At 32.8% G+C, this 18,102-nt stretch overlaps 1 protein-coding gene across 4 annotated transcripts in view; it reads left to right on the top strand.

The window, feature by feature from the left end:
* The window catches only part of LOC126887043 (uncharacterized), a 132,279-nt gene that overhangs the window by 21,726 nt on the left and 92,451 nt on the right, over positions 1–18,102 (top strand). For all 4 annotated transcript variants that reach the window (XR_007698935.1, XM_050654363.1, XM_050654362.1 and 1 more), the window contains exon 2: positions 5,505–5,771. Coding sequence is in view for 3 of the 4 variants with exons in the window: in XM_050654363.1 (XP_050510320.1) it covers positions 5,505–5,771 (267 nt within the window). In the remaining variant the exon portion in view is untranslated. The remainder of the gene's footprint in view (positions 1–5,504; positions 5,772–18,102) is intronic.

Genomic DNA, 18,102 nt, shown 5'->3' with positions numbered 1-18,102 from the left:
AAAAGAGTAAAAAAATGTAGTTTTTGCTTTTCTGAGTATTTTGGATTTTTTGTTTTTTTTTGTAATGCAAAAATTGGTTAAGATATGCCTGTTTTAATTTGCATACACTCGTTATTTTTGACTAGTTCAAGTAATTTCAACTACAGTCCCTTCAAAAATAATCACTTTAAACCAATGAAACTTGCAGACATAAACGACACACACACGAGTAAAACAATTTATGAAGTAAAAAGGATTCATTTCATTTTTGATGCTAATTATGGGGTGACTTTCCCGAGTTTTCTTGACCAAAAAAAAGAGACCAACTTTGTTTTGAGCGTAACTTGCTTACTATTGCTGATACAAACTTTTTTAAAAAACAGATACACATATTTTTTAGACACTTTAGTTTTAATGAGTGTTCTCCAAAAAGTGCATCATTTTTTGGGTATTTCACTTTGAAATTTGACGGATATGAGTTATTTGCCAAAAACCGCCTAAACCTTCTTTCTTTAGTTGATGACTGAAATAATTTCTTAATTGTTATAAATAAATTCACTACGATTTAAGAAAACAAAAGCAATTATCTCGGCTTCAGTTGGTCGTAGAAAATTTTTATTTTGTTTGGAATCTTTGTTTTGTCTTCAGCAACAATAATCTGCAAGTTATAAACTCGTAGAATGTACAGGGGCGGCTTCAGTTCTAAATGTTTATAACGAAATTTGCCCCTTATTTTCAAACCCGAAATAAGAGGTTGAAAAATGTTTTACGCATTTATTTACATCAGAATATGAAAATATAAGTCTTTAGAAGGAAAGTGGATCTGGGATTATCTCTCTACGATTTTTTTTTTCAAAAAGTCATAGCCTTAGACATTTGACCCCTTGGGATAAACAAGTTATAATATCTAAGCAACATGTTTACCAATCGGGCTCTATAATTTTTTTTATGTTTGGTATTGAAAGTTCTTCATTTTAAAGCCTTAAGAAAATAAATATAGGTTATTTTTACAATAAATAATGCAATTGAAAAAACGACCATTTTGGACCTTTCGCAGGCTGTTTTGCAATAATGTATTAACAAAATTAAACTTGTTATAGCTCAAATTGTAGGTCTTTTAATTTACTACAATTTTCTATTTAAAAGTTTTTCTCTAAAATGAATATCCTAAGCTGCAAAATTAAAAATCTTTAAAAATTGCATATTTAACAAATGAAAAACGTCATAAATAAAAAAGCTCCTGAAATTTTTGGTTACATTTTAGTATAAGTTATTCCTGGCACCGTCCTTTACAACACCTGATAGGTTTCAAAAATTCCTGAATTATATCACGTTTTTTCACCCACAGCCAGTATCAATAAAGAAGGCTACTAAATATTTAACACGGTTTCAGGAATATTTTGAGTTTGAGTTTTCTATTAAATAATATTGATAATGTATTTGATAAATAAATAATTGATTTAAGACGTGAAATTAATAAAAAGTTATTTATTGTTTATTATTTACAACAGATCCAAGCAGAGAATACACCAGGATATATTTTGTGATCCAAGTATTTTGTCGTTAAAGATGTTCAAAATCTAAGCGTTCCATAGTAACAATATATTATTAAAAATTAATTTATCACTTTTTCTCTTTTCTCGATTATTAGGTTTTATTGTGTAGTATAGAAACTATTGTAATCACTAAATACATTGTTAGTGAAAAAATAATCATATTAATTAATTGAATTAATAATTTGAGCGATTATACATGTATTACGCCAGTCAATGGGAGCAAGAATAGGATATTACCTCCGAATTCTATCCTACTGCATGGATTTTAATGAAATTTTGGGCCTAACCTCTACTTATCTCCTAATTCAAAGTCTACCCTATGCCAATGTGTGCTTTTATCTTGGGGGTGGTCCCCACCCCTTCTTAGGGGTGGAAATTTTTTTTGGTTAAAATTACCACGGAATTCGCTAGAGAATCTAATTCTAAGCAAAAACTGTTCTATAATTTTTTTTGAAAACTTAATATTTTTTGAGATATTCGTTGTTGAAAATTGGCCAATTTCATTGAAACATAATACCTTTTCGAACGGTTTTTTGCGAATACCTTAAAAACTATGCATCTAACTGAAAAACTACATTAAACATTTTTATAGGTTATAAAAAACAAAGAGATACTTACCTTAATAAATTTTCTAGTTATAATACAAAAAGAGATATGGTAGGTGAAAATAGTTTGTTTTTTGGTACATTCTCAAATTTGTGTATTCAACTTGAAATAACAGAGAAACTGTCGATTTTAGATGTATAATGCTTTAATAATTTTTGTAGTGCTTGAAAAGACCTTTAAAATGAGCTATATTAAAGGCCAATTACATTAAAACTAAGCGAGATATGCTTCAAACAAAATTGATAACTAATGTATTTTAAGAAAAAATGAGAAGTAATTTTAACCCCCATCCACCAAAATGTAAATGCATCGTTTTCCTTCCACAATACATTTCATTATAGTGTTATTTCTATGTTCAAAAAGTTGGACGGGTTTAAAATGAATGGTTTTTGAAAAAAAAAAGATCAAATTATAGAGCGCATTTTTAAATTTCCTTAATAATCTTCCTTTTTCTCCATGTAACTTGAAAATGATAAGAGATACTGTAATAAAAAATAAAAAGGAAATTTTTATCTGAAAAAGCCCTACATTTTTGTGTGGTATCTTTTTTTTTCGTATCTCTTATCTTTTTCGAGTTACATGGAGGAAAAGGAAGATTTTTAAGAAAATTTATAATTTCTCTATAATTTGATCTATTTTTTTTTTCAAAAACCATTCATTTTAAACCACTCCAACTTTTTGAACATATAAATAACACTATAATAAAAAGTATTGTAGAAGGAAAACGATGTATTTAAATGCTGATGGATGAGGGGTTAAATATACTTCTCATTTGTTCTTAAAATACATTAGTCATCAACTTTTTTGCAGAATATCTCGCTTAGTTTGAATGTAATCGACATTTAGTATTGCTCATTTTAAAGGTCTTTTCAAGCACTTTAAAAGTTATTAGTGTCATTATACACCTAAAATCGACAGTTTCTCTGTTATTTCAAGTTGAATGCACCGATTCGAGCATGCAGCAAAAAAAAACAAACTCTTCTTACCTACCATATCCATCTTTGTATTTTAACTAGAAGATTTATGAAGGAACGAATCCCTTTGTTTTTTTATAACCTATAGAAATATTTTATACAGATTTTTTGTTAGATGCATAGTTTTTAAGATATTCGCAAAAGTCCGTCCGAAAAGGTATCATTTTTCAATGAAAATGGCCAATTTTCAACCACGAATAACTCAAAAAGTATTGAGTTTTCAAAAACTAATTATAGAACAGTTTTTAACCGTGGTTATTTTAACCAAAACATTTTTCACCCCCGAGAAGGGGTAGGAACCACCCCCAAGATAAAAGCGCATATCGGCATAGGATAGACTTTGTTTCTTGCGCTATTCCCTACTTACTGTGAAAATATCAAGTAAATCGATGTAGTAGGATGGAATTCAGAGCCAAATACCCTCATTGACTGCCCTATATTGGTTATCCAAGAACTTTCTAATTCTTCCAAGCCATCTCTAAGTTAATGATGACAAAGTCATTGTCAACTAATGTTTACATGAAGAAGGCAGATGCCTTTGGTGGCTATCTCTCACAAGTCTTTCAACCAAACAGCTTGGAATCAACACCTGAAGAATTGGAGGAAATAAATAGAGTACTAAATGAACCTTACCAAATGGAGCTGCCCATACCGAAATTTAAGTACAATGAAGTTAGGGATGTCATAATGAAAGAAATTAATCCTAAAAAAGCTCCTGGTTATGATCTGATAACGGGTAGGATACTACAAAAATTAACAAAGAAAGGAATAACGACAATATTACAAATTTTTAATGCAATAATAAGATTAAATTATTTTCCGCAACAACTGAAAATGGCAGTTATAATTATGATCCCAAAACCAGGAAAAAAACTAGAGGAATTAACATCATATAGGCCAATAAGTTTACTGCCTGTGCTTTCCAAAGTGTTGGAAAAATTAATAATGAAAAGCATCAAGCCAATACTAGATAGCAAAAATCTCATACCAGAACATCAGTTTGGGTTTAGACAAGAACATGGAACCATAGAGCAAGTCCATAGATTAGTAAAACATATCAGCAACGACTTTGAAAATAAGCGATATTGCTCAGCAGCGTTTCTTGACATAAGCCAAGCGTTCGATAAAGTCTGGCACAAAGGTCTACTCTATAAACTAAAAAACCTATTGCCTCATCCGTATTATGAACTTCTAAAGTCTTACTTATCTGACAGATTCTTTTCAGTTAAATACCATTCAGAATATTCAGATTTATACCAAATAAAATCAGGAGTACCGCAAGGCAGCGTGTTAGGACCAATGCTGTACCAGCTTTTTACTGCAGATCTACCAACTTCAAGAACTACAATAACAGCAACCTTCGCAGATGACACTGCAATACTCGCCTCACATCATGATCCAGTAACTGCCTCAAGAAACTTACAAGCCAGCCTTAATAATATCCAAGCATGGTTAAAAAAATGGAAAATTCGAGTTAATGAGACCAAATTAATCCATGTTACCTTTACACTAAGAAGAGGTATATGTCCAGCAGTGTTATTAAATATTCAAATAATTACTCAGAGAAATGAAGTCAAATATTTAGGTTTACATCTTGACAGAAGATTAACATGGAGAACACATATATTTACAAAACGAAAACAATTGGGTCTCAAACTAAGACAACTTTACTGGCTTATTCGCAGAAAATCACAATTAAATCTCACAAATAAGCTCTTAATATATAAAGCCGTACTGAAGCCAATATGGACGTATGAAATTCAATTATGGGGTTCTGCTAGCAATTCAAACCTAGAAATCCTACAAAGATTCCAGAACAAAGTTCTTCGAATTATAGCCAATGCTCCGTGGTATGTTTCGAACAACTTAATAGAAAAAGACCTCCAAGTTCAATCCATAAAAACTGAAGTCACAAAGTACAGTGAAAAATACAAAAACAAAACTAGTGCTCACTCTAATCACTTAGTGCGCGAACTGTTTAATGTCAACGATGAAGTGCGTCGACTAAAGCGTTTTAAGCCTACAGACTTATTAAACAGATTTAAATAAAATTAATTAACATTTACCACTATATTATTAACTTTGTTTGTTAATTATATGTTAAAGGAAGCCTCTCACTGGAGAGAATTCCTACATGTCATTTGTTCTTCTAATAATTGTCATAAAATTTACTTATTATTACGAGTGATAACAGATTGTAAATTAAATGGAGCTTAAAAAAAAACTAATATTTACATCTCCATACCAGTGAGAATTTCACAACAGGTCATTTGCCGTGTAAAGAACTAAAAAGTAGGGATATCCGTAAAACATTTGCACCTACGCTCCTAATTTTTATACAAAGAAATATAAATTGTTGTAGTAACCTATAAATTTTTGTATTTTTTAGAAGATCAATGGAAACCTGGTAAAACAATCAGTTAAATCATTTGTGCTGTCCAAAAAATACACACGCATTGTTTTAAAGGCTTCGGTCTTTAATATAATATGTCGAAGATTGCCTATCAATAAAGACGAACTTGATTGCAAAGAATATAATGGAGCAAGCTTTTTTATTCTTAAGGGTATGAAAAAAAATAAAAACATTGAAAACCCATTTATAGAAACATTCTTAGCCTGGTTAAAAGGAATAAAAGACGCAATTGATAAGAATTATGTAAGTAAAAAAATAATGTGTGTGTACTTTGTACGCACGTAAGAAGTTATACTTCTATTATAATATAATTTCAACGAAATAAATATACCTACTTAACAGTTACAATACAAAAAATTAACAATAATTACCAAAAATGAACCAAAACTTAACAATGCCAAATATTAAAAAAAAAAAATGAATCGTCCGGGATTTGAACCCGCAATCTCGCGATTTTTTGATCTCTGGTCCAATGCTCTACCAACAAGGCCATCAAGCCGCATGCTAGTTACCTTTCAGATATACATAATTATACATCACGGTGACAAGTGAAATATAAAAATAGATGTTTTATTATTTTACGCCCAAGGAAGACAAATCCAAAGACACAAAATTATAATAAAAAATCTTTTAAACCACCTTTTTCAAATTGCGCAAGTTGTATTATTAATATTAATGTTAATAAATGAAATATAAATATTTTGACGTTTCACAATTTGACAATTCACTTTTAACTGCAGTGCCTTAAAATTTTTAAAGCACTAGTGCCTTAAAGTAGCATTTTTAACGCTCCTAAGGAGTCCTAAAAATTGCATTTTTAACACGTTTGTAGAAAAATATATTTAAAAACGCTAATATATTCTTTCCACACCTTTTCTGGACTGATACATACATAAATTAAAACATTTTGAAGTATAACTTCAAAAATAGAATATGAAAACTATTTAAAAAGGCAGTATAACTATTAACTAACCTTTGTTGTTTCACTTCCCTCAAATTTTAAAACGCAACAACCATACATAACCGAACCGTCAACCGTCCAAACCACAGCTGCGCTACAGCTGCCATATTGGATAATTTTTGACATGTCATTTGAACATCCAATCAGAACAAAGTTATAATGCGCATGCGCCGGGATCGTAGTTTTTAACATATAAAAATTCACCCTCATATCGCGCGTAAAGAAGTATAACTTCAAAAAAATCCAAATTCCACATGTCAAAAAATAATCGTATCTAATTTTAATGCCCCCTAGTCTATTTTATTTATCGTTCGTTTGCCTTGCAAATTTTAGAAGGCACGGATTTAGATTGTCACATATTGTCATAGAAGTTTTAGATTTTGTGATCTTATACTTTGGTCCAAGAGCTGTGAGACATTTTTGAGTAGGTATTTTAGGCAACCTGAAAATTTTTCAGGTGACTCTTCCATGATAGCCTAATACAAAAATGCCAGTCTGGCTGGAGGGTAGCGGTTATTTTCCCCGAAAATCCCCCCAAAGTTAAAAAAGGGTAAAAGTTGTTATTACAAAAAATATCATTGACGTGACTTTACAGTAAATTTAAATATTCAAATATAAAGAAAATAAACAGGCCAGGCGATTTGAGGGCGATTTTAACTCTGCAAGATACTTGCATGGGCGCCCCAGGATTATTTTCAGGGGATGCATCTGAACTTCAGAAGATTTCATCTGAATCTGTACATACTATTAACGAGTATAAAATATACAACTATACATGCAAAGCTATATACATTCCTTCCGGACAGGGAAATACAATTATTATTTTGACAGGGTATTTTTTAATATTAAAAATAAATATTCTAAAAAAAACAGGTTTTTTTTTGGTGAAATTTTCCAACTGTCATGTGATCAAACAAATTACGCGTGCATATAAATGAAAAGCGCTATAGGTAAGCAGCAGTGTGAGAAAGAGCGTATACCGATAGCTGTTTGCGTCCTCTGTTGTACCTGAGCGAGTCCGTTCGCTCGAGAAAAATCACGTGACCTGGCGATCACATGTTGTGCCTCGAAACATTAGAGTAATTATAATAGATTATAGTTTTTTAAGTAACTTTTTCTTAATTAAAGGAAAATAATACGTACTATACAATAGATTTTGCAAATATGATAGAAAAAGACAGATTTATTATTATAAATATATAGGTAGAAAAGTATAAACTAAATTAATTCTGTGTCCGAATCTTGTACTTCTTCTTCAAGCTCTTCATCTGAGCTTAAATATTCACTGTCTTCTTCTTCTTCAGACTCCCCTCGAGACTCAGATTCCTCTTCTACATGATCTGTAAATAGTCGTAATATGTATTTAGAATTAATTAAAAATTAATTAGCGATAATTTAATCGAGTTACTACGTGTTCTCTGTTATTTTATACGGAGTCGAAGCCTGGACAATCACGGGCGCATCTGAAGAAAGACTTGCCATTGTTGAGATGTCCTGTTATTGAATAATGTAAAAAATATCATGAACACAACACGTAACAAACACGGAAACATTAAGAAAGATGAAAAAGGCAAAAAAATACTCAACACTATAAAGGAAAGAAAAATGAGCCAAAATAAATATTCATTCTCTTCTTCTTCGTCAGACTCCCCTCAAGACTCAGATTCCTCTTCTACCTGATCTGTAAATAGTTGTAAATATGTATTTAGAATTAATTAAAAATTAATTAGTGATTAATTAATTGAGTTGCTACGTATTCTTACTTATATAACTAATACTTAATACTTTTCTTTATATTATAAATCACATCACGTTTTTTATTTCTTATATATGACCAAAGTAGCTCATTTTTCTTTTGTTTCATAGTGTTGAGTATTTGTTTTGCCTTTTTATCTTTCTTAATGTTTCCGTGTTTGTTACGTGTTGCGTCCATGATATTTTTTACATTATTCGATAACACCACATCTCAACAATGGCAAGTCTATCTTCAGATGCGCCCTTGATTGTCCAGGCTTCGACTCCGTATAAAAGGACAGAGAATACGTAGCAACTCAATTAATTAATCAGTAATTAATTTTTAATTAATTATAAATACATATTACAACTATTTACAGATCATGTAGAAGAGGAATCTGAGTCTCGATGGGAGTCTGACGAAGAAGAAGACAGTGAATATTTAAGCTCAGATGAGGAATTTGAAGATGTACAAGATTCGGACACAGAATTAATTTAGTTTATACTTTTATACTTTTCTACCTATATCTTTATAATAATAAATTTGTCTTTTTTATCATATTTGCAAAATCTATAGTATAGTACGTATTATTTTCCTTTAATTAAGAAAAAGTTACTTAAAAAACTATAATATATAATAATTACTCTGACGTTTCGAGGCAAACAACATGGGATCGCCAGGTCACGTGATTTTTCTCAAACAGAGGACGCAAACAGCTATCGGTATACGCTCTTTCTCACACTACCGCTTACCTATAGCGCTTTTCATTTATATGCACGCGTAATTTGTTCGATCACATGGCAGTTGGAAAATTTCACCAAAAAAAAAACTGTCTTTTTTAGAATATTTATTTTTAATATTAAAAAATACCCTGTCAAAATAATAATTGTACTTCCCTGTCCGGAAGGAATGTACATAGCTTTGCATGTATAGTTGTATATGTATTTTATACTCGTTAATAGTATGTACAGATTCAGATGAAATCTTCTGAAGTTCAGATGCATCCCCTGAAAATAAGCCTGGGGCGCCAATGCAAGTATCTTGCAGAGTTAAAATCTCCCTTAAATCGCCTGGCCTGTTTATTTTCTTTATATTTGAATATTTAAATTTACTTTAAAGTCACGTTAATGATATTTTTTGTAATAACAATTTTTACCCCTTTTTTAACTTTCGGTGGGGATTTTTGGGGAAAATAGCCGCTACCCTCCAGCCAGACCGGCATTTTTGTATTATGGAAGAGTCACCTGAAAAATTTTCAGGTTGCCTAAAATACCTACTCAAAAATGTCTCACACACAACTCTTATACTACTTCTCGTTGTGTTTAATCCATGTCGCTACATCGTCTAATAACAGCAAATTATTTCGTATAATTTTGCTTACTAAGACAGTTGGTGTTAGTTTTGATTCAGAGCAGACAATAGGCCTCTCTGAAGATCCCAATAGGGTGAAATGTACGTAAGAGGATGGAGGTTGTGTGAAACAGAATGAAATATTAACTATCTTTTATTTTCTCTTAGTTTTCCTCATATTTTGGGTACCTAAACGGAATCAAAATTCGATGGAATGTTAATGTTACCTAGATAAATTGACGGGTTGTGGAATGCAATTTTAGATTCCTATTTCATTTATCGTTCGTTGTTCGTTCGTTGTTACCATAATTTTGGTTCCAATCATAAAAGTTTTAGATTTTCGGATTTTAGACTTATCGTTGTGTTTAATAGATATCGCTACAGCGTCTAACAGCAAATTATTTCGTATAATTTTGCTTATTAAGGCAGTTAATTTTCGTTTTGATTCAGAGCAGACCACAGGCCTCTCTGAATACCAAAATAGAATGAAACATAAGTAAGAGGATGGAGGTTGCCTGAAATAGAATGAAATATTAACTGTCTTTTATTTTCTCTTTGAAGTTGAATTGAAATTGAATTGAATTGAAATATCTATATCTTTCACTTTCATTTTCTATTAGGCTAGTTTTACCTACTTACTACTATCTGAGTACAGGGAACCAAGATTCGTTGGAATTTTTATCTAGATGAATTGACAGGTAGCGGAATTCAATCTTATATTCCCCTTGTGTTCGTCTAATTCATCGTTCATTTGCTTTACACATTTTAGAAAGCACGAATTTGGGTTGTTTCCTGAACTTGTTTCCAGTAGAAGTCTTTAGTTTTTCGGATCTAAAACTTCGAACTGTTTTAAGTAGATGTAGCTACTTAGTCCATACGCGAATTCGTTGTATATTTCAGCAGAGTAGACCATAGTGCAATTTTTTTTCGGTTAAGAGTAGACCATAGAGCTTCCATGTCATCATCAATGGTGCTACAGCCCTATAAAAGAGCCTCGACCTTCCAAGTCTGGTACGCCAGTCAGTTTTATCCATTGCCAACTGTTACCAGTTTACTGTGTTTATTTTTCTACCATCCTCATCTACACTACACCATCCTTCCATCTGAGTTTTGGCCTACCCCCACTACTACTTCCCACAGTTTGTGACATAAGGATTCTTCTAGGTGGGTTGTTCTGCTGTGATATTGCTAGATGTCCTGCCAATCTTAGTCTTCCTATTTTTATAAGAGATACTACGTCTTAACCATCAAATATAATACGTTTATATCTGTGGTATATCTCGTAGTTCTACCTCCTCCTCCAAACACCATTTTCACAGATGCCACCAAATATTCCTCTCAGGATTCTTCGTTCAAATATAAGCAGGAGGTTTCCATCTGCCTTGGAGATGGTCCATGTCTCCGTATGTCAACACTGGTGTATAAGAATTTTGTATATGGGTATTTTTGTTTTTTGGCTCAAGTCCTTCTCAAATGTCTACTAAGTCCAAAATAGCATTTGTTTGCTAGGATTATCCTTCGCTTGATTTCTTCCGTCATGACGTTCTCCTTGGTTTTGAAATTGTCCACCACTTCAAAGGTAAAGGTAGAGCTATCCACCGTGAATTGGTGACCGATGTTTCAGGCTCTATTGTTGGGTGTTGATGTCATCATCTTAGTTTTCTCCTCATTTACTTGTCGGCCCATATTTTTTGAGGCATTTCATAAGATGGTATACATTTCTTCTAGCTTGTGTGTTGTGCGGGCAACTAGGTCCACATCATCTGCATATGCCAAAATTTGGGATGATTTCCCAGAGTGAGTATTATAGAGCTATGTTGAAAAGGATACAAGACAACGCATCTCCCTGTCGCAGCCCAACATGCGTTTCAAACGCCTGTGATTGTTCGCCTTGTATTTCGACTTTGCAAACAACTTTACGCATTGTAGCCTTAACTAATTTTATCAGTTTATGGTAAATGTGGAATTCATCCCCGTAGAAGTCTTTAATTATCTGGATCTAAAACATCGAGTTGTTTTAAGTAGAGGTCGCAACATCGGCATCGTCCATAAGCGAATTATACCATAGATCAATTTTTCTTTTCAGTTCAGAGTAGACCATAGAGCCTCTCCGACGATTTCTAAAAATGGTGAAACGTACCTAAGAGGAAGATGGTCACCTCGGAACAAATTGAAATATCAGCTATCTTTCATTTTCATTTTTAGATTTAGTTCAAAAAATTTCAACAGACTGATTAAAATATTTTTTTATTAATTTATTAAACTGGCTTATATTACATACACAGAAAAATATTAAAAGAAGAATACGCCGTAAAACGAAATCAAGATACGTATTCTATTTCAATTCGTTCAGAGAGTTACCTACTAGTTTACACAAACACCCTTAGTACACTTGAGAGCAAAATAATTGACTCCCCTGCTGAATTGTACACGTTAGATGTCTCGAATTTCCTAAACATGTTGTCCAATTTGAGTGATTTTTTGAGTATGTTATAGCCTTATTCTTATTATTTAACAAAATCGATGTAATAATATTGTTGCTAGAGAGGTAAATGTCATTTTTCTACAACCACTATTCAAAGTGCACTTTTCTGCACAGTTTTATGTTAACAAAATTGATATTTTCTCACAGTATAAGATTTATGACATTAGTGTGCAGAAAAGTGACGTTTCTGTGCCGGAAAGTGACGTTTCTGTGCCGGAAAGTTCTTTTCTGCACAGTAGATACCATTACATTCCATAATAAACTCATAAATATAATTATAACATGTTCAGATCAAATGGTTTTATTTAAGATATTAGATTTGATAGTGCTTTTCAAAAAAGAACCGATTTAACTCATGTCTGAAAAATCTGCAAAATTCGCTACTTTCACACATTATTTTTGAACCTTACATTTGGTATTTTACAAATGACTAGCTCATTCTGAGTAACGTTATATATTCTGTTTACATCTGTGGTTAAAATGTAGACAAATAATACAAATGTAGACAAATATACAACCTGTAAGACAATTATTATACTTTCGGAAATTATCGAATTATCGAATGGAAATTAATTTATGGATGTTACAACAATTTTATTTTACCATTTTTTTTCTTAATAAACATTTTATAATTATCAATTAACCAATAAGGATTTAGCAAACTCAGCAAGATACTTCGAGTCGTCGAATGAAGTAGGTCTGGTGGAAATCCGTAACTGCATAAATATGACGTCAAATGTGACATTATTTTGTAATAATTTATTTAAAATAGTTTAAATTCAAACAAATTAAGGCAGTGCATTTTTTAACTGATTTATGTGTAATTTGTTTAGGTATAAGGAATTTAAATTGATTAGTGTTAATTAAATACAGTTTAAAATTTATAATTTATTATTATAATAAATCTTCGTTTAAAAATTGCGATTTTTATTTTTAGCAAACACTGTGGTGTAGAAAAAGTATAGTGTGTAACACGTGCAGAAAGGTAATTTCTCACTCGTTTGAATTGCGGCACTCGCTTGCGCTCGTACCGCAACTTTTCAAACTCGTGAGAAATTAGTAACTTTCTGCACTTGTTGCACAATATACTATTATATTACAAGTGAGGTATGCTATTTGGTCTTGATCAATATCATTCCAAATCTCGAGAGCTACTGTTTCTACCTTTTGTAAGGTTCTAGGAGGTGGAAAACGCTGTCTTAGTCTTCTGCCAATTATGTCCCACAAATGTTCGATCCGGTTAAGATCTGGACTATGCGATGGCCAATTCAAAGTCCGAAGATTTACCTGTTGTAAATATTCGGGTACAGTTTGTGAACGTGAGGTCTTGCATTACCATGCATTAGCAAAAAATTATTGTTACCAATATAAGGAGCCGATAGCATGGTAGCTAAGTCTTTTGCTATACAGGGTGATCAACGTCTGTGACAAAATCCAATATATCTGTTATTATAAAATATATGAAAAAAAGTTGTGAATAAAAGTTATAGACACCTTTAATTTACACATTTTAAAATTAGTGAGAAATATACAGGGTCCTCCATAACACGGTGCCAAACCAAAGCTATCTTTTTTTTAAATGGAACACCCTGTATTTTATTCAAAATCTGGATTCTCTACATTTTTCTGATTAAAAAGATATAACACTTGTCTAGGGTTATACTGAGTGTTTCAAAGTTATGAGCACTTTTATCAAAAAATCATACTGATTTGATCGCCCTGTATGATTCTCACAGTATAATATAAACTTATTTTTTTACTGTTGTTGACTGTCAATATTAAAGTAGTTTTGCAACAACGTACAATTTTTTTAACACTACACAAATTTTATACAGGGTAAGTCAAAATGCAAATAAAAGATTTTCTTCATATTTTTAAATGGAACACCCTGTATTTTATATTACCATAGAAAAGTACTTTCATTATACTTGCATATCTTTTAAATATTCTCTATACCTAAAGTTATTACTTTTCGAGATATTTTAATTTTATTGTTGATAACTCATAGATACGTTTATTACAATAAATTAATTACCGTATAACGGGGTTAATCCGGACATGCGGGGTAATTCTGGACAACGCGTTTTCTCAGGTAAACGTGGCAACCGCGCCGAAAGCCTGCACTTGCGGGTGGCGTGATTTTCACAACTTTTCGCGAGAAATTCAGCCAGTTGGTTAATAACTGTTGGAAGGTCCGCGCTGGGCATTTTCACCTTTTGGCGCGCAAACAAAATTTCGTGGAAAACCCGTTAAAAAAATATAGCGGTCAAGCTTTCTGTGCTTCACTCATTTCCAAGTAAGTAATGGTAATGTTTTTCACCTTAACAAAATGTTACATGGCTTGTTATTATTGACCCTTGAGGTTGTGTTTTTTGTTCTAGCCAAAAAAAGTTATAAGTATATTTGTCAACCGGGGCCATTCTGGACAGGCATTTTTTGACTGTCCAGAATTGCCCCGTAGTCCAGAATAGCCCCTTACTAAAAGTTTTTTTTTAATTTTTCAGTGGAAAAATGGTTCGAGAGTACAAAAAGACTCTTCATCACAGTCGCAACGGCCAAAACTATACGTCGTATAATAGCTACACCGAAACAAACATGCAGGACGCCCTAAGAGAGATTCAGTTTGGGAATTTAACTTACAGAGAGGCAGCAACAAGATATAAAGTTCCTCGATCTACTCTCTATTTAAGAGCTTCTAACAAGAATACGTTTAGTGTAGCAGGAAGGCCATGCGCTTTGACAATGGAGGAAGAAACCCTGATCATTGATCATTTGAACACATTATCCGCCTGGGATTTTCCTTTTGATCTGTTAGACTTACGCCTGCTGGTTAAGTCATTCCTGGATAAAATGGGGCGCGTCGAACGCAGATTCACAAACAACACTCCTGGCCCCGATTGGGGTTCAAACTTTTTAAAACGGCACAGAGGCAGAATCTCCAACCGCCTGTCAGCAAATATATCCACAAAACGAGCAAAAGTGAATAGGGAAAACTTGGATGTATTTTTTAATAATGCTAAAGATGTGTTTAAGGGCATAGATCCTTCCCTAATTCTCAACTATGATGGGACCAATTTAACTGATAATCCTGGTGCGAAAAAATTTATTTTTAAAAGAGGCTGCAAGTACCCGGAACGGGTAGTAAATTCGACAAAAACTGCAATTAGTTTAATGTTCGCTGGGACCGCAGATGGACAGCTTCTACCAGAATACATGGTTTATAAGGCAGACCATATGTGGGACAGTTGGACACAGGGAGGTCCGGTTGGAGCACGATACAACCGTTCGAAGAGTGGGTGGTTCGATGCCGCCTGCTTCGAGGACTGGTTCTTTACAATTGTTGTTCCATTTTTTAGAAAAAAGGAAGGAAAAAAGGTCTGTATGCTTGTTGCTTTATTGTTTTTTATTTTTTTAAAACTGCGTCTTATTTCGTACAGATTATAGTTGGGGACAATTTGTCATCGCATTTCTCATCAGAGGTGCTGAAAAAGTGTCAAGAAATGGATATTGCTTTTGTATGTCTGCCCAGCAACTCCACCCACCTGATGCAGCCTCTGGATGTGGCATTTTACGCCCCTCTTAAAAAATATTGGAGGCAAATACTTACGCACTGGAAAAAAACAGAGGGGCGAAAAATGGCATCTTTGTCTAAAGATGTATTTCCTAAGCTACTAAAACAACTTAGGAATAAACTAGACGAAAATCAATCGGCCTCGCAAAATCTAATTTCTGGTTTTCGCAAGATTGGCCTCTTTCCTTTTAATCCATCCGAACCAAAGGAAAGATTACCTCCTGAGCAAAACGAGACTGGTTCGCCAGCTCGTATAATTTCGGAAGCTGTCGTAGATATGCTCAAAGAAATGCGCTACGATTCCGCTTCACAGGACCAGCAAAAACAGAGGAGAAAAAAAATCGCCGTAGAACCTGGCAAAAGCGTATCAGCTGAAAACATTACGCCGGTATCTTCAAAAGTTCAAAAACGAAAAAAATTCGCTAAACCAAAAAACCCAGCCAAAAAAGCAAAAGTTATGATGCCACCATCCACTGATGAAGAATCGGACAGTTCATTCAAACCCGATGAAGGTGGCGAAAGTCCGGAGAGTTTTGGCAGTGATCTACCAACTTTTTCACAATATCAAAATAGACCAGAGCAGCATGTATCAGACAGCAGCGATGACGAAATTCCATTAATAAATTTTAAAGAAAATATAGAGCCGAAAATTTGTTCCGTAAATGACTGGGTGGTTGTTGAATACACAAGAAAGAGTATTCCGTGTCACTTTATTGGAAAAATTGTTGGCTTTTGGGACACCTATGATACCCCTTATGAGGTGGAGTTCCTAAAAAAATCCACTAAATCTGACTCTTTTATTAAATCCTCAGAAGAAGATAAAGATAATGTTGGAGATGATGTGATTAAAAAAAAACTGAGAAAACCGAAAACAACTGGAACAGGAAAAAGACTGTTTTATAATTTTCCTGACGATGATTTATCAGCCTTTAATTGGCAATAATTTCTTTTTTAGTTTTTTAGCAAGTTTTGTATTAGGTATTAAAGTATTATTTTTTACACGTTAGGTAACCCAAGTTCCTATTAGTTTTAAACATTGTTTAAATAATGTTTTTGACTTAGTTACCAATGTTTGTATTATTATTATTAGGATACTTATGTATTTTTTCTGAAATAAACACTGTTTTTTATTTGAAAAAATATGTTTCGTTTATAAAAATATATATATAAAAAAAAATTATTTGTCCAGAGAAGCCCTGTAAGAGAATTAACTTTAATAGTAGCGTTATTTCCATAGTGTCTAGAATATCCCCGCTTTATGGGGTTATTCTGGACAGCCCTTTATAATTAAAAAACCCCTCCCCCAAGAGAGGAGGGTAAACTTTCTTTTATAAAATTTAAAGCTTGTATAGAGACCTATCAAAATTATATTATTGGTAAAAGCTAGTTTCAACAGTTGTCAAAATATAGCTAAAAAACTGAAAAAATCGTCCGGAATAACCCCGGTATACGGTACCCTTAATATTAGAAACCTCCAATGAGTTTGTTAATGATAATTAAAATTAGACTGCATTTCATTTTTTCTCCAATTTTATGGTAAATTCTATAATAGGGAACTATAAATTGCTGCAAGTTCTTGTTTAAAGTGGCTTTGAAGTATTTGACACAAGAACTGTCAGATCTACGATTTTAATTATGTGTACGTTTTTACTTTTGTTATTGATTATAATTGTTTGCCATATTGTTATAATTGTTACCTAACAATGAATTTTAGTCGTGAAGAAATGACAGACATGATACGGATTTTAGGAGTGTTTCAAAAACTCATTAGTTGCCACAAGAATTTATAAGGAACGGTGTCCATAGCGTCAACAACCAAATAAGAGAGCATTTGACAACTTATTAGACAGGTTTAATAGTACTGGTTCTGTTTATGAAGCAAAGGAAAAACAAAAATCATCATTACGGATGAAAATGAATTAAATGTTTTACTGCCTGTTACAGAAAATCCTCATACAATTATTCAAAATATTACAAGAGAGCAAGATATAAGTTATGGATATATCCAAAACATACTCAAGAAAAACAACATGCACCCATATAATATACAGTTACATCAGGAACTTGTTGGGGATGATTTCGAACGAAGAGTACAATTTTGTCAATGGTCACAAAAACAAATATTTATACTGAGAGATTTTTTTGAGTTTGTCCCTTTTTTTGGAGACGAGGCAACATTCCACAAAAATGGTAGTGTAAACAGACACAATTTTCATTATTATTCCACAACCAATCCGTACTGTGCTCAGACACATAGTCAAACGAGATGGTCCTTAAATGTTTGGGGTGGAGTCATAGGCAATTACATTATAGTTCCTTTTTTCTTCGAGGAATAGGTAAATGGTGAGGTTTATTTAAATTTTCTAGTGGATCATTTACCTATTCTACTTGAAAATGTACCATTAAACATCCGCCAACATATGTGGTACCTTCACGGCGGAGCCCCTGCTCACCAAAACGCACTTGTCAACG

This window comes from Diabrotica virgifera, chromosome 6 (assembly GCF_917563875.1).
Source record: "Diabrotica virgifera virgifera chromosome 6, PGI_DIABVI_V3a".
Taxonomy (NCBI): domain Eukaryota; kingdom Metazoa; phylum Arthropoda; class Insecta; order Coleoptera; family Chrysomelidae; genus Diabrotica; species Diabrotica virgifera.
Note: the sequence above shows the minus strand (reverse complement) of the source record. Positions and strands in the feature narration are given on the sequence as shown.